We start from the raw sequence: 25,181 nt of genomic DNA on the forward strand, positions 1-25,181 counted from the left end.
CCCATAGTCCCATAGGATAACTAGGACATCAAAGGGACTTAGAGGCCATTTGACCTAGACAGTTTTAGTTGCAGGTGTCTCTGAGGGGTTTTGAGGTAGTTTTGGGCATACTTACTATTTATAGTAAGTCATTCTAGATATGATTGGACATCCTATGGCAGCAACATGTCGATGGTAAATGTTAAAATCGACAAAAAGATTGATTTATGATTTATTTTGCATTAATAAAATCACTTTATAAAGTTAAATTCAAATATTTAACTTTGTTAATGCTTAGACTATAGTTGGTGGGAAATATTTAAATAAAAGAGTCCCCTTTATTTTATAATACATTTGGAGACATAAGTTACATAAGGGAGTTATGTTTATCACTTGTTTAGTTTGGAGAGAATCTTCCTGGGGCTTTGAGGACGAAATCCCTCTTAGCTATTAATCTCCACGCTGTTGCAATATACAATCTGGGGGTTTATTTGGTGCCTGCAAATCAGAAACTAATTTGCAAAGTGAATGGTGAATAGTGACAGCGCTACAGTGCCAAGCTACAGTGATAGCGCTATAGTGCCGAGCTACAGTGATACGGCTACAGTAATTGCTATCTTGTTGGAAATCAGATTGTGAGGTTCAGCAGCAGGGTACAGTGCAATTTCTGGACCAGTTTGGGAAGCAGTTCGGGTGTCTCTTCATCAGCATTCATCAACAATGATTTGCATCAATTTCCAGGTTCCAATTTAATGTGTTCAGTCTTAGGAATAGCAATAAGAGTGTTTTGACTGATCAAAAAATAGTACAGACTGTAACAATCCAGCATATGTGTTAAGATGAGTCATTGTTATTCATTGAAAAAATATATATGTATTTGGAATGTCATAGTAAATGTGAAGTGCATTGATGAGGTCTTGACATTTCAATAGATTCATTCTTCATGTATTGGAGTTGTAACATCTAAATGTTGTAATTGGCAACCCTCTTGAAATACATCATTGATTGGTACTGTTCTTACATCACTACATTTTGGCACTGTTATTACATTAGTTTACTTTGGGTTTGTTGGACAACAAATTCTTGAGTACGGTATTAAACCTTAACAGTACAAATCAGTTGCTTGCCAAGTGTTTGACGGAGTTCCCATAGTACGTATTCAATTCCATTCTACAGCACTACAGGTCAGATTGCATGGCAAGTGTTTGACAAAATTTCGTACTTCAGCATTGGTAGTTGTTAGTAGTTTTTAGTAGGGATCTTTACATTGAAGTACTTGAAGGTTCAAGGTTAGGACTCTCACACATCAAAGCATTGTATGTCAATTTTCTAGGTCTTTTACTTTCTCGAAAAGTCCCTAAAGGTGCTGCAAATCCATCTCCTTCCTGTATAATTTTCCTTGCCCAAAGTGGTCTCTTAGAATGGTCAAGACTCTATATCCTTGTAGTGTTTCATTAAAACCAATAAGAATTCCTTTTCTTCTAGTAGGTTCTAATTTTGTCCTTTTCTCCTTAGGTACATGAACATATATAGGACATCCAAATATCCTTAAATGACTGATGTCAGGTTTCTTTCCTACAAATGCTTCTCCAGTGGTCTTATTGTCCAAATATGAGTGAGAACATCTATTCTGAATATAGATTGTTGTATTAGATGCTTCAACCCAAAATGACATGCTCAAGTTTTGGTAAAAAATCATAGCCCTAGCAACTTCTACAATAGTTCTGTTTTTCCTTTCAGCAACTCCATTTTGTTGAAGATTGTAGGGGACTGTGAACTCCCTCTTAATTCAAACAAGTTTGCAGAACTCTTTAAATATTTTTGAAGTGTACCTTTTCCCATTATTTATTCTCAAAACTTTAATTTCTTTCCTAAGGAGTTTTCAGTGATTGTTTTGAATTCTTTAAACTTAGAAAGAATCTCTTCAGATTCTTTGCACTTAAGGAAGTATATCCATGTCTTCCTCGAAAAATCATCAACAAATATCACATAGTACAGGAACCCTCCTATAGATGGTAAAGACATGGGTCCACATAGATCAGAGTGCACTAGTTCCAACACATCTTTAGTTTTGCTCAAACTATGAGGGAATGACTTTCTAGTGTTTTTCCCTAAGGCACAACTTTTGCAGGGTTCATTATGAATATGGTTTAATTTGGGCATTCCAATTACTAACTTCTCCATAGATATTAGGGCACAAAAGTTGATATGACCTAATCTTCTATGCCATATTTCATTCGAATCTGAAGTCTCATGCATAAGTGCAAAGTTTGTATTAATGCATAGCTCATATAATAGTCCTAATTGTACTCCTATTGTTAGAGCCTTCTTTATGGTTGAATTATTAGGCCAAGCTAGTACCTTACCTTCCATGAATGCAATTCTATAACCATCATCTTCAAGTGCCCATATGGATATTAAATTCCTTTTAATACCTGGTACATAAAGAACTCTAGAAAGCTGAATAGAATTCCCAAATTTCAATTTGATGGTGCAGTTCCCAATCTCTTTTACGGAATGTGCAGAATCATCACGAATTGTAACTTCTTCATCTGATTCTATTTGCATGCTTCCTAGGTTATCCTAATATCTAGTGATGTGTCTTGAAGATCTGTTGTCATCTATCCAAGTGTTAGATTGTCATGTCCCCTTTCTAGCGACATGATTCCTACAGTAGATTTGCCTATCATCGACTCTCGTAGGCAAATGATTTTTGGAGAGAGAGTCCTACTATTGCCAGATGATTGCTTTTTGCTCTCGGAGAGTACAATTAATCCTACATCCAGTAAGTTGGGGCCTACATGTTCTAATGTTGAATTGAGATTGCACTTTTAATTTTATAAAGTTATTTATTTAATTTTATAAAGTTATTTGATAATAAAGTGCATTATAATAAGATATTATGAAAGACGTTTCTAGAAGCTTTCAGTGACTTCTCAAAAAGTGAATAAATAGAGGACAGGAGGCACCCATTGGGACAAGCGGTTTTTGTGGATTTGACTTCTATTTCAGTTGGAGCAATTTGTAGTCATTTGGTCTGCAAATTCTCAAATTATCCTTAGGAAAGAAAACTCCCATGGGTAAGCAATTTTGAGGGTGTGAAATATCATCTGAATTATTGCAAACCGGAGGTGATAATATAGTCACTTCACCTGGGCAGAGATCTATGGCCTAAGGCCAAATTTTGTGGTTTGTTGACATCGGAGAAAGGAATTACTATTGCCGGACTGGGGGAACTTGAAGGAAACTGGAAGCACATTTACCTGGTTGAATTTGCATGCGAATTGTTAACTGGTCTTGCCTGAACCCAGACGGCTCAGTCCACATTAGGTTGGGTGTTTTCGGTGGAAGATTCGAATTTATATAAAGAGGTCGCAGTATGAGCAGACTGTAAAGGAGGGGGGGACAGTTCGGGGCAGATTAACAAGCTCCAGATCCATCCTTCTGTCCGTTCTTTCAGCAGGGCTTCCGTATATCATTAAGACCATTTTCGTGGAGTATGGAAAATTGATAAATAAAATCGCAGGTCACATTGCAATGCGATGTAGCGCATCTTACTAGCCATTCCAGGCGGACGCAGGTCGGATCATCTCTAAAAAGGGAGGGGTACAAATCGCATCAGTTCAGAGGTATTGATTGGCAAGCAAATAAACAAACAGTGTATAATAAAATCGGCGCTACCAACTATAGTCCCGAATTTGGGGGGAAAAAAAAAAAAAAAAACGGAATCGATCACCATCCTGACAACCCCACTCAAACAGCGAACAATGGAAGCAGTAATCCAGGTTCTTGATGTTACTCGTTTGCCTATGTACAGACTCTGTCATTTATTTTAACTAGATTATTGTTCTGATACAGATCTGTTCATTAATAAAATATTCTTGGATACTGTTGATATCACTTGCATTTGTTACAGTTAGCCCATAGGTAAATTATTTGAGACATTCACCATTAACCATTTAACAGATGCATACCCAGTTTTGACAAATTTCATAGAACATTGTCTTTCATAGTACAGTTCAGACTACATGACAAGTATTTGTCTCAGTTTATCATTGGTTCTTTCGTGACTTTTATAGTTAGAGTCATCTCAGTGGTATCAGAGCTATTGACCTGCCATCCTGTTGGGTAAAAACATCTTATGCAACCTTATCCTAGGTATTATACACAAAGAAGAGCAACAGTTATGGGTGAGAGACAGTCACAGAGTCCACCTAGAATTGATGACGATGAGACCAGAGAGTTCTACAGAATCATGACTACTAGACAGCAAGAAATAGCCCAGTCATTACAAGCATTGACTACCATAATGGAGAGAGTTGTTCCACCCAGGATTCAGGAACATGGTAGAGGTACGCTTGATCATGACAATAGAAGTGTGGCAGGCTCACAGGGTGCTCCGAGGCGCAGATCATGGATAGCTAATAGACCTACTCGTCCCACTTTCCTTAGGGAGGAGGCCCAGGAGATAGAGGAAGATGATTTGTCGGAGGATTTTCAGGATGATCTCAGAGCTGCTACTGTAGAATGGCAGGCATTACCACCCCATGTGCGTGAGCTACTGAATTTTGATCGCTACCTGAACCAGAGGAGAGAGCATATGAGGAGTAACCGTCAGAACAGGAGGCCTAAATGAAGTCATGATAATGAGTTGCAACGAGCTGCTAGTAAACTCACTTTACCATCTTTTGATGGTAGTTGACAGATGATAGCACAGGCATGGGTTCATAAGTTGGATACATTCCTAGCATTGAGGCTAATGTCAGAGATAGATGCCATCAGATACGCCACCTTGCATTTGGAGGGAGCAGCTCATGATTGGTGGTCACATGAGCTGATTACTTTGCAGCACAATCAGGTGACATCTTACTAGGACTTTGTGGATAGATTGGTTGAGCGTTTTGATAGGAAGGATCCAGAGATCTATTTTCGTGACCTGACCAAGCCTCTTCCGGAGTTTTACCTTTTCCCGCTACTATTGTGGTGTGTGGGGTGTAGTTAATTGGCGTTTGATGGCATGAGTATCCAAGAAGCTAGAGAAATCATTATAACAAAATTACCCCCCATTGTCTGATCTAAGATTAATAATAGATTTCCCAGACTCTATTTCAACTAAAGGTTTAAACTTCTGAAATACAAGAAATGCATTTGATTTCTTTTTAAGGAAATATGCCCACATTTTTCTATTGAAATCATCAACAAACAACAAAAAATACTTGGACCTAAGAATAGAAGGAGTGGCCATAGGCTCGCAGATATTAGCTTGAACAAGTTGAAGTACCTGAGAAGCTCGCCATGAATTGCCACTTGTGAAAGGTGTGCGATGTTGCTTCCCAGCATGGCATGCATCACAAACTCCAAGCTACTGAGTCTGAATCTCTAGCAATCTATGGACAAGCTCATCCTGAGCAAGCTGAGAGAGATAATGCACATTTAAGTGCCCATATCACTGATGCCAAAGTGTACTAATAAAAGACTGCCGAGCAGCCATAGCTAAGTCCTGAGAATCACTACAATCAGTAAGTAGGAAAAGACCACGATCCTCAAGATCCACTGCAATAGTACATTGAGTTGCCCGATCAGTGATGGTACATTGATGTGAATTGAATGTGACATTTAGGTGTGGAGAATGTCGCAGTAACTGACTGACTGAGAGTAGATTTATTTCGATCTCTGGAATGTTGTACGCATCGAGGAAAATTAGATTCCTCCTAGCAGACTAAATCTGAATGTTGCCTTTCCCGACAATGGTGTACTCTTCTTCGCCACAAAAAATAACAGAATCTGAATAAGGCTGGTAGTTAGTAAACTAGTCTCTGCAGTGAGTGAATGACGAGAGGTACTTGAATCAATGTACCAGGTAGACAACTTCACATGATCTGTAGGTCTTTTAGCCATGAAGGTGTAAAAGGCAGATCTCATTTTCTCAGTGTGCTCTGCACTGTTTGCTTTGGGGTTGTGAACTTGATTGCTTAGATTGGGCAGCTTAGCATTTCCGACATTCAACCTTCATATGACCAAACTTGTGGCAATATTTGCATTGAATATTCTTCTTCCGGGAGCTGTCTGAAGCTAGAGCAAAGGACGTCTGTTGAGAAGACAGCTGAGGCTTGCCTTTATCCTTTTGAAAGGGTTTAGTAGCAAAGGCTTGCTCTATGGAGGTGGAGCTAGAATTACTACCGAATTGTTGTTTCCACTGATCTCGTTGAAGCAAAAGTGTGCAGAGATCGGTAAACTTTAGATCAACACCAAAAGACGTGATGTTGAGAGTCTCGATAAAATGCTCGGAAAACTTTGGTTAACTCCGGAGAGTGATAACCACAATGTCCTCTTCCTCCACCTTGCGACCAATGGCAAGTAACTGATCACAGATTTCCTGATTCCTATTCAGGTGTGCCTGGAGCGAGGTTCGCTCATCCATGATAATAGAAAGCAGAGAATTCTTCAAAAAAAAAACTTTGCTTTTGTTAGAAGTCTCATGAAGACCTTGGGATGTGTCCACATCTCGATAGCTGTCTTGCTGGATGGAATCTGAGAGAGCTAATCATCAGCCACGAATAATTTGAGAAGCATCACCGCCTCTCAATTATTCACATCCCATATATCCTGATTAGTAACAAGAGCAAACGAATGCTTCATACCACCCATAACAATTTGATTGGTATTTCAATATTCAAAAATTGCTATGATTCGCTGCTTCCATGTGCCATAATTTCGACCATTGAATTTTGAGTTGTACTCAAGCAAAATGTTTGTTAGAGATACCATGACATGTTTTTCAATGAAAAATGTGAAAATTTGTGAAGCCACGTTCTTCGAGGCAAAAAATGGAAGACCTAGAAAATTTGAAGGATGACCCAAAAGAGAGCTTGAAAAACCCAAAAAGAAAAGTTGTCGGGTCTAGATCCGTTGGCTCAAAAATTGAACCACAAAAATTGAGGCACCTAGAAAAAATAGACAACCCTGTTGAGCTCTTGAAAAACACAAGAATTTGTAATCAAATATTTTTTTGAGATAAAAAATTAGGGTTTCAAAAAAACCCTAGTCGACAACTATGAAAGCTCGGATTTGTAGAATAATGGAGTTTGTGAGGCCAAAATATTGCGATTTGAGGTTGCAAACAACCGAGCTAAGGTTGTTTTTGGCTTGGGAAAGCAAAAACGACCCCAAAGTGCAAAAAATAGTTGCAATTTAAAAAAAAAAAGGCTCTGCTTAGACGTGATGTGTATGGAGACTAGTAGTTTCCGATTTGTCCATAGTGCGTGTATTGAGCGAACAGAAGTTTGCCCAAAAAACATAGATGCAATTTGTTCAAAACATGTTTTTCAAGCATAACCAAGTTGGGATTTTTGCAGACCAAGATGAATCATTACGCATGCCATAGTTTAAAAACTCGGTATTAAGAATATCTCAGCTGACCCAAAATTTTTGGAAAACTCGAAATCGGCAAAAACTCAGCAAAAAAATCAGCAATAAATTGACACTTTTATCGAACATTTGAAAATATAAAATTTCTTAAAATATTCTTAAAAACACATACATACAACAAATTTGTAGAATGTATAATAATTTGAAAATTGAGATATCCACCATATATCAGTCAAAGTTTTAAGTTAAACAGTAATTCATAGCAAGAGGAACTTAGTAGATTAACATATTGCTAGAATCTTATACCAAAAAATAAGTACAACATCTGAATATAAATAAGTTAGATACATAGAATTCAAACTCTATGAAACTACTACTTCTGAATAGTACATATTAAGTTCAAATTTTAGTATCAATGAAACTGGAATCAGCAATCATAAATTGCGTCTACGAGTAAAACTCAAAAGAGATCATTGCTGCTGGGTGGGTGGTCTTGTAGTAGTTCTCGTGGCAACATCCTCAACAGGTGCCCTAATAGGTGCCTCACGCTCGATAGAAGCCTCTGATAGATGACCAAGCTCATGTTCCTCCTCACGTGCTGCCACATTTGCATCCCACTTGTCTGCTTCTCTCTCAAACTCAACTAGCTGCTCATCTGTCAATAGAGGTTCACCAACATCCGCATCCTCACCATCAGGAGGAGCAATCCAATCGGCTGAATATGGATCAATGTCATCCAAGTCAAGTGTGCTTCATATGAAGCTTGCCCTTTCACCTTCTTCTTGTGCAAGAGAACGTTGTACTTCACATAAACCAAATCATTTAGGCGATTTTGAGTCAACCTATTACATTTCTTTGTGTGTATGTTTTGAAAAGTACTCCAATTTCTCTCGCAGCCAAAAGCACTACAAGGCTCCGATAAAATTCAGATGGCAAGCTATTGAAGATTAGGCATTGTGCCACCATAATCTTCCCACCACAGATTTGCAAGGATTAAAAAAACCATTTATGATGTGGTAAAACTTCCAATAAATTTGACGAGTGAAATAAATGGTATGATAAAACTAAACACATGTTCTTTTTTACCTAATTGCAAGGTGTATCTCCTATGTTTACAATCAGGAGAAGAAAACAATGGCCCGTCTTCCCTCATGTAGCTCTGCAACTCATCAAGTATGAGGTCTTAGAGGTCCGTATCAGCAATCAATCTTCGAATACATGTATCCAATCCAATTTGAACCTCTGCATCTACTTTAAAAGTGTTGGAGAAATAGTAATTGGGTTTCAAGAAGTAGGCAGCCACATGAATGTGTTGGCGTTGTCATCGGTTCCACCTACGATCAATGATGTTCCATATGGGTCTATATTTGGTCTCATTTGACCTATACACGTGCCAAGGAAAATATTTCAAAATTTAATATAAATCATCAATGAATACTTGAAAACTTACTTTGAGGGTCTCTTCCATCAGCTTTTCAAAGCTAGCATCAAACACAATCCTCACAATCTTCTCTGCTTCAGGCTTCCTAGCATAAGGACTCTAACTATTTCTTATCAAGAAACATGCGCCTGAGGTCTAGCAATGTCTCAGATATGCTTTGCAAGTTCAAAAAATTAGTAACAAAGCGTGTGACCCCTGCTCGTACAAGATCCTACCACTAGTGTGCTCTCTCATAAGATTCAAGACCCATGTATGATTGTAGATGTACTTAGCAACATTCCTTCCATCTTCAACCACCTCCACCTAGCTCAGCTTCCCCAGATCCTCAAAAAACAAGTCAAGACAATCAGCAGCACAAAGGCTCCAAAATAGTGTGGGATGTCTCTCCATGAGAAGTCTACTAGCAGCCACATAAGTAGCTGCATTATCAGTCACAATCTGGATGACATTAACCAATCCCGCTTCTATTACCACCTCATCCAACACGTTAGACAAATTTTTTGCATTTTTTACTTGATCAAAGGCAGCAACTGATTTAGAAATACCAACTGCCGCCCTGAAGCAACTATAAAGTTGATGAGCATCCCGTTCCTGCCATCTGTCCACCCATCAGATATAATAGTGCAACCTTTCTATTCCCAAACTTTTCTTTGCTCTTATACAAGTTGATGAATATTTCTTACCTCGTCCTATAATAATGGCCCACTCACCTCATAGGGAGTTGGGGGGCTTGAATCCCTTACCAGACAAAGAAATGGAGGTTACCACTTGATCCCAATACGGACTACATAAAGCATTGAAGGGAATATCATCGTGGATCCAAAATCTTGTAATTTCCACCTTTGTCTTCTCATGCATCTCTTTGTTCCATGTAGTGCCTATTAAGTTGGGTTGAGCACCAGGAGTGGTATGTGGAACCCAAAAGTCCGGAAGAGACCTACTCGTACTTCTTGATCCTCGTATCCGAGGCCCAATAGAAGAAGAACCCTCTACACCTGTTTTTGATCCTGTAGAACTAAAAGTCCCCATTGGGGCTGCCATGGCCTCAAATGTCTTCTTTTTTTCTGCCTTACCTTGAGCATTTTTTTGTAGGCTTGTCAAAGGCTCTCTTGTAACCTCTTTCGAACATACTTCACACGGTGTAATATCGTTGCATGGAATCTTTGCAAGATTGTATTTCAATCGGCTTATCCCTGAAGTCATTTTCTTATGGCAATGGGTACATTCAACGTGTCCACTAATTAACCCTGGGATCCCATGTTTCCATAAAGGATCCTTAACTCTGCCACCACCAGTGATCTTGTAGACTTAGAGAACCTAATAAAAAATAGATGATGTGTAGTTAGAAAGCATACATTATCTATTAAATATTCAAAAACTAGATTATAAATCTTGTAAACAATACATTTAAAGTTAATTCTATTATATAAAAAATTATAAATTATAATTGTTAAATAAAATAGCATTATTGTAAATTTACTAAATACTATTACATAAATTTCAATAAAACTGTAAATTTAATTACAGTAATTATATTTTATTTAACTATTATAATTCATATATAACGGTAAGTCAATAACAAGTCTATTTTTTAAAAGATTTATAATTTAGTATTTTAAAATTTAAATATATTAAAATTTATTTATAAATTATAAATACCGTTAATTTGTTAAATATTGTTAATTTACTATGCAATTTAAGTGTATTTTAAACCTTAATTTTTTTATCAAAACCAAAATAGTAAAATTATAAATCATGTAATACATTTTAATTTGTAGTATTTAGCTTTAAAATATAATTAAGTTTTAAACATTTTTTTTACTAAATTACAAATAAATTAAAATTTACTCAAATATTTACAAATGAAAAATTTAAATTTTAAACAAGCTGGGAACTGTCGACTTGCAGCCTGTGATGAATGCGATGAATGAACTTGAAGTGTTGCAGTCTGTCAAAGCTCGGGAGGGTGATGCTGTTGTGAGTTGGACTCGTGAGAAAGTCCCACTCGAAGTGCCTTATGGAGGTCGAATTTGAAGACTTAGTGGCAGCATGGCTCAAGGGTGGGAGTTGTATGTGAAGGTCGAATCTGAAGACTCAGTGGCAACGTGGCTCAAGGGTGGGAGTTGTATGTCGACAGTCAGCTCTGCAATCACCAAATGGAGACTTAAAATCGCCGTCGGAGAACAAAAAGAGCTGCAAAAAACTGTAAATCTAAAATGGACTACTTTTCAACTATTTAAAAACCAATTTTTACGTTTTTCATGCAATATTAATAGGAAAAATTGCGGCGATATATCACTTTATTTCGGTGGTGATTTATTGAGCGCTAATTTCGGTGGAGAGGCCGTTATGCAATGTTTTGCGATTTTAACGAAATACCATAGGTTTTTTAAACTATGACGCACACGATTTTTCTCATTGCTTTGATGCGGTGGTTTGAATAGTGGATACCCTAGACGGGTTTTAGAAAAAACTCAGAAATAATTTCGAAAATTTGTAGCCGATACTTTCGTAAGAAATTATAAAATGTTCAAAAAAATTTGAAGTATTGGCTCTGATACTGTATTATGAAGTAATTGGTAAAATACTTGCTTGTTATTAATAGGGACCAAGAGGTCTTTATACACAAAAGAATAAAGCAATGTTTCCTTAGGAAACGATCGTAAAGAATAGAAACATTCTATTCTAGTTAAAAGAAAGCTAAAAAGGCTAACAGATAACTACAGCTAACTAAATATTAGAAACATTATGATATTTAGAATAGATTACAAATAGATTACCATTAACTAATAATAGATGTTTACCTATCATCGTAATAGTTAATGTGTTTTTTGACTTATGTTTACAGTGCATAAAGGTGGGGAATTTGAACCCAAAAGTAAATATATTTTAAGTTACAAGTGTTTTTGCACATCAATATCCAAATTGTCTAGTTCTATTGACATATCCACAGGAGAAGTAGGTGGTTTCTTTCGAATATTTTGTTGAGTGGGACTTGCATTTTATTCTTTATGAAAATGAGAAGGAATTTCCCTCTCAACTCATGGTTCATTGTCAATAGCTGACATCCTTTTCTGACCCTGGAACAATTCCTTCTCTCTTGCAGATGACTTCTTGTTGGTGTAATGAGCCTGATTTTGATCTCTTCTTCTTTTGATTTTACAACTTTTCTTACTTCTATCCTTAGTGAGCTTTCAGCTGTATCCTTTCTCTTCTTTAAATTTTGACTTTCAGGTTCCTTTGCATTGTATGCTAACTTTGTTATTGACTATCCTACCCATGAAATCATAAGTGAAAACCACTTTCCTTTCCCTTGGCTTATGGAGTTGCCAATCTACCCACCATTGGGTATGCTTGGTAACTTGTTTCATTACTATGGACAAGGCTGTAAGTTCAGAGCTAGACCATTTGATCGGAGGAAGATCCTCATCTTTTCCTTTTTTACAATGTCGCTAGATGCAATCTCCATCATCTTTTAACTTATACGGTATTGGGAAAAGCTCAGATGCTTTGATTAATTCACTGGTATCTTCCACTGACATCCTCATTGTTTCATATTCATTCATTAAGTTGGCCCAACAGTCTTTAACTTCTACGATGTTTCTTTACTTCTTTCCAATAACTGAAACCCTGCATTATAGTATGTTTTTTGGTAATTTTTTCAGAGGTGTTTCTGCAATGCTAATCAGTATCTCCAATCAACGAAGTAATATATACTTTGAATTTCAGTGTAGTTTACTGGTTTAAGAATTATAAGTTTGAAGTTATTTTTTCGTTTGCAAGTTTCAATGGCTATATTGTGAGAATATTACAAATCTCTTCTATATCTGACAATACTGTTTCTAATAGTGATTTATGTTGCTCTCTGCCTAATTTAATATTGGTAATTTAATTTGGAAGCCTTGCCTCTAGAACATATTTCGTTACTAACATATTTTGTATTGGTTGCTACATTGAGTTATGCATTGTAATACCCCTTTCGGCAGAGTAGTCTAGAATGACTAATTAGCCTATTTAATTTCCATAGGCTAAAGGTAGATAAAAGGGGAATAATTAAATTTAATTATTTAATATTGTCTGAATTTATTCTACAGGTAATATTATTTAAATGGTTTGATAAGGTTTATAAAGTGATTTGAGTGTATTATTAAAGGAAAATTAATAAACTGACTTTGTTTCTTAGGTTCAATTAACATAGTAAAACGAGCGGGAATTCAAAATGTTCTTCTAGCAGTCTAGGGGTTACCAAACGGACATTTTGGGGGTCATTTGATATGCTTGGATTATTATTGTTCCTTTTGGAATTTGGAGGGCTTCTTTAAAGTTAGAAATCTTAGGACAAAATCCCTAAAAGGGTAATTGGATTCAGTAGTGCGACTAACTTGTCCTAGTTAGTTTGTTTGAGATTTCATTTAGAGTCTCACGTAGTATTAGCACTGAATGATTGGTACAAAATGATTGTATAGCAACTTATAATTCAGTCAAAAAATGATTATTTCTAACTTCATTTTGACACAAACGATGATGGAAAATGACTATATGAAAAAATCAAGTTTCATTTGGATACAAACCTTTTATTTTCTGTAAAAATATCAAATGACATGATCACATTTGTTTTTGTTACAATGTTATTTTTTGAATGCTATCTCAAAAATACTCTCTTGAGCTTTCAGTCTAATTTCTTGTTGAATGTGGTTCATTTCTACTAAAATATATTTTAGTTAGCAATTATTAATATGATATATAATGTGCGATGTGACTTTTGAAGCTAGGCTAATTTAGTATTTATATTGCTTTGGACATATTTGCAGGCTTCAGAATCCAGCCTAGTAGTTGATTATAAAGATTGGCAAATACCCCTTGGTCGTCGATTTAGGTTAGAAATTTGTTTCCCTATATTCTTGCATAGCTGATATATGCCTGTTGTAACATTATATGAGGTCTATTTTTAAATGTTTTTTAGGAGTTAAAAATACTTTGCAAAAGGTAATATTTTCAATTTGATAAAAGTGAAAATGTATTGTTTTTATTTATCTTTAATTTGTTTATGACATACAATCCATCAGTGAAAGAGAAAACAGATTGTAGAAATGTAAAGCATCATACCGAAATTGAGGAAATATGAGATGATTTTAAAATGGAAATGAGAACATTATAAGAATTATGCCAGAAGAATAAGGAAATGATTATATTATCAAAGTGGATTTCTTCTAAGTGTATTTACAGACATGACACTGAAGTATTGCCATGAGATAAGCCAAAACAAACATTATCTTTATCATCCTTTGGAATATGAAACAAGTACCAAAATATGTAGGAAATAGTTTTGAATGTTATTGATGCCTTGTAGTGTAAACACGTAGAGCTGAACTTGCATATTACATTTTGAATAGATATCGTAGTTGTTTATCAAAATGCTTAATGTATAACATTCCAAAGTCAATCTTTTAGTATTACAATTTAGGATTTGATCTGAAAATAAAATATTTGTGCATAGGAAATGTAATATCCCTAACAGGATATTTGCTTCCAAACCCTTAATGAAAACTCATAAATATTAAACAAATAACTTCACGCAATGATTTTCAAATTTTTCCGACAAACTTCAATAAACAACTAGATAAAGCAGTCCCAAAATATTATTACATTAAATCTTCAATAGAAAATTCATCCATTTCATTTTAGTTCTTAAATAAAATAAGCCAGAAATATAATCGTATATACAGATACTCGAACAAGATTGGATATTAGAAAAGATGAACATGGAATACAATGTGAGGCACTTGCATGATGTTTCCAACCGACAATGGGTTGTCCTCCACTGCCCAACTTGAGGGTTTCCGTCATCTCACCCGCTGAAAGCTTCTTTTGAGAATAACTCTCTAAGGGCTTGTTTGGCTGCGGGAATAGGAATTGTTATTTTGGAATAGAAATTGAGAGCATGTATTCCTATTCTCTGTTTGGTTAGACAAAATTGAAATTGGAGTTTGAATAGCAGACGAACAATGTCGATAGACCAATTCTCATGCGTCTTTTCACTCTTGACGAATATTTCATTCTAGAGAGTTTGAGGCTTGTCAACAATGAATCACAAAGAAACCACAATGAGGATTGAGGATGGAACCTGAATTCTGTCTTTCACAGAAATAGGGTCCAGTCTTGCCAATTTGATATCTTGATTGACCTTGTCATGCTTGAAAATTAGGTTCCCATGAGCATCCTCATTTAGTTGTTGGAGATGGAGGTAAACTTAAGAGAAGAGACAACAAAGATTGAGCTTCTTAGAATGATATGCGATGATATAATTGCTTTGGCTCACACTTTCTCATATCATCTGCATCCAAGAACAGGGGAAACACCAGAAGAGCACAAACAGCACGACGCAAAATTGAATGAAGAATTGAAGTTGCTACATAAAGATCTGAAACCATATGATCACATTCTGAGATTTTTTCATGATTTCATTATGTACGAGTCCAAAAGTATCCATGAAGGGAAAAAGGAAGAGGATGTTCGAGTTCCTCATGATTTTCTTCATCACCGAGGTCATAAAACACTTCATATCCCTATGCGGGCTTGAATTTTTGGTATGTAATCTCAGTATTCAAAATCAATGCCTGTGATATACTAGTGGTTTGTGCAAGAGTGATGCTTCTGTTCAAAATTGACCATTTTCCTAATTTCTTTAGTCAACCAATTTCTATAACTGTGGGGCTTTCGGTGGGTGTGGTCATAGGCATGGACTTGAATTTTTCATCAAATATGAAAAAGTAAAATTGGAATAGGAATACGTATTCCAATTCCACTTATTTAGGTGGAATTGCAAATGTTCATTTTTGGGCCAAAGAGGGAATACGTATTCCTATTCTCAATTCTGATTTTGTGCACCCAAATAGAGGATTAGAAGTTTTAAGAATTTACCTATGCCTATTCCAATCTAATTCCCACTGCCAAATGTGCCTTAAGAGAGAAAAGTGAAATCCAAATCACAACCCAAGTATGCTGGAAATGAGTGAAATGTCCCTTTCTCTGATTTTATATGATATTTCAAACCCCTAATCAGATCTTTAAAATCAAACAACCAATATTTCAAAGATCCACCAATTTCTCAATAAACCCCAAATCGGGTATGCTCGAAATAGTGCCAAAAAACTTCACAGCTTCACATATTATTAATAAATCTGAAAGTGGAAATTTTTATAGAAATTTCAGCAGCATAACAGCCTACAAAATGACATTTTCAGATCTGTATAACATTTACACAACAGCTCCTAAACAGAGGATAAAAACAATGCTCATCAGGCTCCCAAAACAACACAGAATAACCCGGAAACACCACAAAAACACTAATAATATATCACAGAAGTATAATCATGACCAAATACATATATTCAGCTCTATTTTAACATCGAAAAATCTGAAATACAACAGCAACCCAAACTGATATGAAATACTCAACCGGAAACACCAAACTCTTACAAAAAAACACATCCAAAAACCCACAAATCTGCACTGTTCAGCACAAAGGAAAACTCTGCATGAGCATGCACATGGAATGGCTTCAAACTCCCGTCCTTAGCCTTCCTGGAAACCTGCAAACTCCCGTTCTTGGGTCTCCTTCTCCACAGGTTTGGCAGCCTCTGAAGAACAACAAAGAAGTGAGCAAAAATCAAGTTCTCCAATTAGCCCAAAATGCCTCCAAACCCCTTAAAAGAGGGCATAACCCTAACTCACGTCCAAGAGGGGTTAATAAAACATATTTTAATAATAATTTTCATTTATTAGTCCATTAGCTTCCAAAGATTATCCCCTTTTTCCAAAACTTCACCTTTTTGGGCTTGCCTGCCTTAGAAAAGATTATTATTTTTAATTATTTGAAAAAGGGATATGACAATGAGCTCCATCTTCCGTTTTAAGAACAAACATGTGACTCTTTGCATTCCCATTTCTGTTTCTTTATTTCTTTTTTAAATAAATTCTTTTCTTCCACTTAAGGAAATAAAGTGCACATAGATAATAAAGTGACATTAACAAATCAACTTAAGTTATAAAGTCACTTCATAATAAATCTGTTAAATCTTTAGACAATAAAATCTCCCATCATATGGACTTGGATATGCATGGTTGATAGCTCACTCGAAAGCTCTTGACAAGGCACTTCTAGTCTCACCCTGAAATGCCAAGAATGATGAGTCTATTGGCTTACCAAACATAGGAAGTGCCTAAAAACCCCACTAAAATAATCCCGATTAGCTTGCAACTAAAATTGTCTAGGCCAAAAACTTGGTTTTCCCATGGGACCGAGGGAAAACAAGCTAATGGTGCAACCAAAATCATTGGCTAGAAAAGGGGACATAACAATCCTCCGTTCCCAAAGATTGCTTACCCCCAAATACTTGAATCCCCTATCTGTGTCGAAGATGACTCTCTGTCCAATTGCTGCGCTATACTGGTGTAAACAGCTCTAGCCCCAAAGTCATATAACAGCTTAGTATGAACTTGGACACCAATGAATTGGATGCCTGACATCCAAACCATCTCATGCATATACTCAATCTAGACAGCTTGCCATGCACTACTATCATAAAACGAAATTCTCGCTACCCAACCGAGTACCTCCCTCCAACTATAATTGCACACACCTCTGACATTAAGAGGTGGCGGGAGCTCAACAATATACCAGCCACCATCGAGAATAGAATGCAACCAATCACTCCTCCTGACTTCCTGAACTAAAACCATCTTTGTAAAAGCTCCACCTGAATCCCAAGTGAAAATCTGTGTGATGTACTCGATATCACCCACTAACTCCTTTAATACCTGTGCCCATGAAGAGTATAATATCTGCTAGACTACTTCATTAACTGTAGCACCTTGCTACAAATCATGGAGTAATCGAATAGTAGGTTTCACAAGAGTAAACATCTCAAAAGAGAGCAACCCAGAAAGCTATCCTGTCTTGCCTCCCTCAATTGTGTAAGGACACACCACATCAACTATCCAAATTTTGCGTACAAGAGGAATCCATCAAAATTAAAACATATCCAAGGTCATCAGACTCCTATTGCATGACTCTGACCTCATCTTCACCATACCATGATTGGTGAAGCCCATCAATGGAACCCAACGAAGCTATACTGCTATCTCTATTAATACTCGGGTCCCAAGGAAAACTGCTCTCACATCCATCATCCATAAGGAGATACAAACCACTAAAGGAATCTGCAGTCTCATAAGTACATCCAACCTCTTCGAGATTCATATGAATGTGCTAACTCTGCACGTAACCTAGGTGGTAGCAATTGACACCATAACCATCGTGTAAACTTGTATCCGCACGACACACTTGTGACATAGAATTAAGAAACACACTCAGATATATATTACTATAGTGAAAAATTGGTTAGTGCCTCTGTAAGTTATCATCGGTCACCACCTAATTCAAATACTTGCGGCCTCGAAAACCATCTTCAGAAGATGGCTGACCTTCATCCCACACTAGATGATACAATCTCTGAGTCAACCCATACTTGCACCTCATCAAATCCTCTATGTGTGGATCAAACATAAAGTTATGAGCACTCCTCGTTGTATAGTCACAATAAATAGCTCCAACCTCCATCAATGGCTCATCATACAGTACAATCTGCCTACAGGAAGTAGATGAATCCTGCTCAACCTGATCAGACCTCATGCTATCATCACTAAGAACCTCCTCAATGGTCATATTCGAATGTTGGGCTGAATTAGAGCGTGCCAAATGTAATTTTTGATTGTACTCAGCAATTTGATTTTTTGCTTCATGAAATGCCACTAAAGTAGCCTCAAGGGTGTCCTTGACACTCATTAGCTCATATGTACATGCATCTATGTTTGTTTCCTTCTTCCTTAGTGCTTTTGAGTAAATATCTACGAGGTCAAAGAGATGATCACGATCTGAAAGAAGGTGTAGGTAATTTGATTTCATAGTTTTCAGCCCTTATTGTATTATTAATGGCTGTGAAAATTCCTCTTTAAGTCCCCTTTGTTTCCCCTCCATTTGTTCCTTCCAAAGGTGCTTTTCAAACATTGCTTATTTTTCATCAAAGCGTGATAAAGCTGCAATAATCTTATGTTCAGTCACTTTCATTTGACTCTCTAAATAAGGTGAACTAGTAGGTGTATGAGATCAGTCAAGTGCACATGAAGTGGGAGAATGTGTTTCATGATACACATCCACATCATAAATCTCATCTTTCATTCCCAATTGCGTAGAGGAATTAGGGACAGCATTCTGTTCAAAAGCCAACTCATCACAAAAGGAATCTATCCCATCTGTAGAGACCATTAAGTCTGAATGAAAATCAGCATCAACACTCACATAAGATGGGGAGTTGCCATCGTTGGCTGATTGGTCAACTTCCTCAGAAGGGCTATCAACATTCTTATCAAGAGCACTAATGCAAGCAGCCCTATAAGATCGCTCTACCTCCAAACTGCCTGTCAACAAACTTGTGCCACTATTAACATTTATCCCCTGATCATGTGAAGGCTGTAAATAAGTGGTAGTTGGTTGTTCTTTTTCCAAACCACCTACAACCTGGATTTTGACTGCTGAAAACTCGTTATGCAAAATTTTGCACCTATCCTTTGCAAGAAGATGCTAGGCCAATTCAGAGCAGTTCTTTGCCGCATCATTCTTGTTTTGCAGCTTTGGACGGAAGTCCATATAATTGATGGAAGGTAAGTCATTTTGGTTCCATGGAGGAAGTTTCTAACTTCTTCCAAACCATGCATTTTCCCCATGACAACACTTTCTTCCTTTCAAGGACTCTTGTATTGATAATTTCTTGTATGCAGAGATAACAATCTCAGGATCTGGCACTAGCTTTGGTAAACATTCTCATTCAGGCTATGTGGTATCCAGTAGTAACACATTCAAATGATAATCAGATGTTAACTATAACCGATTCCAGAGTTGACAATTTGTCAAAGACATCCAAGTGAATGGAACCAATTTAAACTCTTTGGTTTAGAAGGTTAGTATATAATCATTCACTAGAAATCAATTCAGAATTCATGTGCTGGTAATTTGGTGATTTGCTACAAGAGTGACTTACAAATGACAATATACAAGTCAATGATCATGTATGGATTCCAAACAAGTGTTGCACTTTTCAGATGAGTTCTTACTGGCAATTATGCAAAGTATATAGGAAAAGAATGAGCACTATATAAGAATCACATTACCTGGGACTGCTCATGCACCGCTTCTGAGAGAGGTGTTTTAATGTTATATTTACGTCCTCCAATGGTCTTCAACACCAGATGATGTCTGTCTTGATTTCCACAATGATTATTTCAGTTGACTCCCTTAAGTTGTAATACACAGTTTACTTGAATCTGTGTGTACAGATATGTCTTCAAAAACTCTTGCTTGCTGTTAGACTCAGAACTTGTCCAATGAATATTTTTGTGCATCATGCATCCCTATTCTGGATAATACGCATTCATAATAGCATCTTCAGTTTGCTCCAGAAAGATGAAAGTTATTAAAAATGCTTCAATATCTGTGTAATGGACACCCTTGGATGTCCCAAAAACTAAACCAAATTGCTGAAAGGAATTATGTCAAACAGTTTGCATTCAACTTTTTAAAACCCCTTATAACTCTGGAAATCAAACGTTTATTTGTTTGTTGTGTTTCGTGCATGGAATTGGTATCATACAACATAAACAAGAAAGAAACTACAATAATATGCAAAGTGGAAATGAACTGCTGCTAATAAAATGTTATTCTCAGAATTCATAAAACCAAATACATGGCAGATTTATCAACTCACTAATTACTTCAGCAATATTGTCATAATACTCCAGCCTATGCTTACGAACTTGCTGCTACAATACTTTGTCCTCCAATCAGTCCACTACCTTCATAATACCATTCCCTCCAAGCGGCATAAGCGTCGGACAAGTAGTGAAGAAGATATGAGCAAAATATCAAATCTACCTGTAGCCGGAAATGCAACTAAACTGCCTGATAATGAAGCCAATAACAAAAAATTCCAAAGGCCAAACCCCAAGGGAATGACGTCTAGAATGTTACAAGAGAGGATAGACGTCCTCAAATGCCAAGAACGGAGCTGCAACTCACACACCAATTTCTTCTCATATTCAACCTCCCTAATGAAGCTACAAATGCTTCCTTTTATTCTATTCCCACGGGTCCGCTCAACTCATATGGGCAATGCGGGATAAAGATGTGGAATATAAAACATATATTAAAATACCCCTTATGTCTCCCTTGGGTACACATCACCATAAAATAAATATTAAAGTAACACTTTAATATTTTACAGTTAAATTAGACGTTACTTTAATAAAACTTCAGGCATTAAAATGTATTAGCAATCGGACTCCGAATAATGCGAGTGATAGCTCATCGGAAAGCTCTCACCGAGGAGTATCGAATCCAATCACCAAAATTGACCTGCACTGTATCCTGCCGACTTACTAAAAATAGTAAGTATGCCTGAAACTGAGTAAATCAACTTCGTTTTGGCCCAAACTGGAAATGACTAGGCCAAAACACTCCAAGATCCCATTAAACCCTTCGTTAGCCCTCGGGACCATGTAAAACAAGGCTAACGCACACACACTTGGTCAACTGCTAAAATTGGGACATTACAATCTGTATAAGAATCACATTATCTGGGACTGCTCATGCACCCCTTCTGAGAGAGGTGTGCTAATGTTATATTTACATCCTCCAATGGTCTCCAACACCAAAATGATGTCTGTCTTGATTTCCACAATGATTATTTCAGTCGACTCCCTTAAGTTGTAATACGCAGTTTACTTGAATCTGTGTGTACAGATATGTCTTCAAAAACTCTTGCTTGCTGTTAGACTCAGAACTCGTCCAATGAATATTTTTGTGCATCATGCATCCCTATTCTGGATAATATGCATCCATAATAGCATCTTCAGTTTGCTTCAGAAAGATGAAAGTTATTAAAAATGCTCCAATATCTGTATAAGAATCACATTACCTGGGACTGCTCATGGACCGCTTCTGAGAGAGGTGTGTTAATGTTATATTTACGTCCTCCAATGGTCTCCAACACCAGAATGATGTCTGTCTTGATTTCCACAATGATTATTTCAGTCGACTCCCTTACGTTGTAATACACAGTTTACTTGAATCTGTGTGTACAGATATGTCTTAAAAAACTCTTGCTTGCTGTTAGACTCAGAACTCGTCCAATGAATATTTTTGTGCATCATGCATCCCTATTCTAGATAATACGCATCCATAATAGCATCTTCAGTTTGCTCCAGAAAGATGAAAGTTATTAAAAATGCTCCAATATGATCATGCGTTCAGTTGTGTAATGATGCCTAATAGACATTCATGGCCCCATGATTCCACTTGCAGTGAGGTTAGGAAGAAGAATTGGTTTTCTCCAAACTCAGGATATTTCTAGGTACATCCACAATAAGAACTAAGCATTAACAGACAAGAAATGTTCCAACACTCCACTCTTCTTTAAACTTTTAGTCTCCACGATATTATTGAAGCTCGAACCAATCTATAGCTGAAGCTGAAGATACTTTGACCCTTGAGACAACTGGGTACTTCAAAGTAAGCATGATACCTTAGAAATGATGTCCAATATGTAATATTTCACTTCATCAATACTCAAAGGTAATGTTAGCTATTGGGTGTTTTTATGTTGGTTCATGTTTGAAGACCATATAGTCTTTCCACTGTGGATGAGGCACAAGAATCTTCGCGTTCTCTAAAATGAGTCACGGTAATGCTCATGCTAAATTAAAAATGATTCCAACTCTCAGTTAAATTCAGCAGTTCTTGGAAACAACTTCCAACTCCATCACAACTCTTCCACGCGATTCAGGACATTTCACTCTTCTATAAAAATTACATTAACATGTAGAGAGACATTCAATGCATACTGATTCTGAAACTTCATTCTTGATAATTGACAGACCTTTTAAATAATTATAATAAGAATGTCATGCCCAACATTAGAAACAATTGAAACCTTAGATAGGTAGCATTAATGCAATCATTAATTTCCAACATATCCGTAAACAATAATAGCTCCCTTCTTGGTGCGCATCCAATGAAGAATTTGTACTCCAAAAAAAAAAAAAAAAAAAAAATTTATATATATATATATATATATATTACACATATTTATGAAAATATATATGTCTCACATTAAAAAAAAGTCCCCGCATTAAACTTCATGTTTTTCCAATACGAAGTATTGATGCCGCAATATACAAATATTTTTTCCTGCACTGATATAAAGCTTCCACAAATAATTATCAAACAAAAACTTCTACCATGTAATTCCGTATTACTATTATCTCAGGCAAACCCACTATAGTTTCCTTTAATATTTTATTTTGCATTAAATACCAACCTTTTGAGATATATACTAGGGAAAGAAATGCTAAAGTGTTGATTTTAACATTTGTAAATGATACTTACGGCTAGACTTTAGAAAACCTTGGACAATCATTAAACTTTATTAATCCACTGTCAAATAAGACTGCCCTAATTGCTCAATAAAAATTCATGAGTCTATACCAAGACGCAATCCACTGGCTACAATTTTGAAGCTGTTGTGTTTATTCTTTATAATCATTTTTTAAATAACCTTCACAATATGGCAAGATCAATTCCTTGATACCACTGTAATACCCCTAATAGGATATTTGTTTCGAAACCCTTAATGTAAACTCATAAATTTTTATCAAATAACTCCATGCAATGATTTTCCAATTTTTCCAACAAACTTTAATAAACAACCAGATAAAGCAGTCCCAATATATTATTGCATAAAATCTCCACCAGAAAATACATGTATTTCATTGTCAGTTCTTAAATAAAATAAGCCAGAAATCCAATTGTAGATATAGACACTACAACAAGATTGGATATAAGAAAATAAGAACTTGGAATACAATGTGAAACTTGTGCGGGATGTCTCCAATTGACAATGGGTTTTCATGCACTGCCCAAACTTGAGGGTTTTCATCCTTTCACCTGCTGAAAGCTTCTTTTAAGAATAACTCTCTAAGAGAGAAAAGTGAATCCAAATCACATGCCAAGTAGCTGGAAATGAGCACCATCTTCCCTTTTAAGAACAAACAGGTGACTTTTCGCATTCCCATTTCTATTTCTTTATTTCCACCACTTAAGGAAATAAAGTGCACATAGATAATAAAGTGACATTAACAATATCAGCTTAAGTTATAAAGTCACTTTATATTAAATCTAAAAATGATGAGTTTGCCGAGTTACTAAAAATAGTGAGTGCCTAGAAACCCCACTAAAACAACCCGATTAGCTTGAAATTGAAATCACCTAGGCCAAAAACATTCTTTGACCGTATAGAAAACCTAGTTTGTCTGTGGGAACAAGGTAAAATGGGCTAATGGCGCAACCAAAATCATTGACTAGTAAAGAGGACTTGAGAAAAAACAAATCATACTTTGTCGAATGGCTTTGGCTGTTGTTTAGACCATCAAATAACAAATTCATTAGAAGAAGAAAATCAAGTTAGCAAGCTGAAATAACGTACTAGGTCATCAATGAGGCCTTCGATATCAAATGGTTTGTAGAAGTTATGGAATCACAATTCAAACCAGGATCAACTAACTCAAAACAATATATGATCCCTTCAGAGACTCTTGTTAGCGTTTATTGCATATTGATGCTATATAATGTAGTTAGGTGTTTTTTCAAAGGTGTAATAACCCCAATAGGTTATAACTTCTTCAAACACCAAAAATCTTTATACTTCAGTTGTTTGACATTTCGTCAAACACTTTACAAGAAAGCTCTGATACCACTGTAATGGCCATCCTCAAATCTGCCCTAAAAAATGCTGATGAAAGCTCAAGGAATTTCATCAAACAATTCACATGCAAGAGACATATGACTGATATAGTATTTCAGCTTGCTTTAAATGACTTTTTTCCAATTTGCATCAATGAGAATCTAGTGATAGAAGATTACAATGAACTACACAATGACCTAACATGAGTGTGCTCCTAATTTTGACAATATTCAATGCATATATTATGATCTAAGCATGAGAAAAGAACACCTACAGCCAACTGGCATTTTTGCAAACAGCTGGTATGCAAACTATCTAGTTGATAAATAATGAGATTGAATTGCTTAAATGACACCAGCAACTATTATCTTTTTTATTGCAATCAAATTTCTAATACAATGCTCATGAAATATGGCCAAGACTTTGGCATTTACATGGATTACCAAAATGACAATGCTGGTATAATGCACACTTACAGCTGAAACTTATAATACCCTAAAAAAAACAATACTAACAAGGGAACCTGGTTGTAGATGGCT

General features: G+C 36.2%; 1 protein-coding gene across 7 annotated transcripts in view; it reads left to right on the forward strand.

The window, feature by feature from the left end:
• The window catches only part of LOC149556360 (phenylacetaldehyde synthase-like), a 191,595-nt gene that overhangs the window by 92,839 nt on the left and 73,575 nt on the right, over positions 1 to 25,181 (forward strand). For all 7 annotated transcript variants that reach the window (XM_089830646.1, XM_089830647.1, XM_089830650.1 and 4 more), the window contains exon 10: positions 13,600 to 13,664. In XM_089830646.1, coding sequence (XP_089686772.1) covers positions 13,600 to 13,664 — 65 coding nt within the window. The remainder of the gene's footprint in view (positions 1 to 13,599; positions 13,665 to 25,181) is intronic.

Source organism: Cupressus sempervirens, chromosome 5 (assembly GCF_028749045.1).
Source record: "Cupressus sempervirens isolate cs-2001-9-10 chromosome 5, ASM2874904v1, whole genome shotgun sequence".
Lineage (NCBI taxonomy): Eukaryota > Viridiplantae > Streptophyta > Pinopsida > Cupressales > Cupressaceae > Cupressus > Cupressus sempervirens.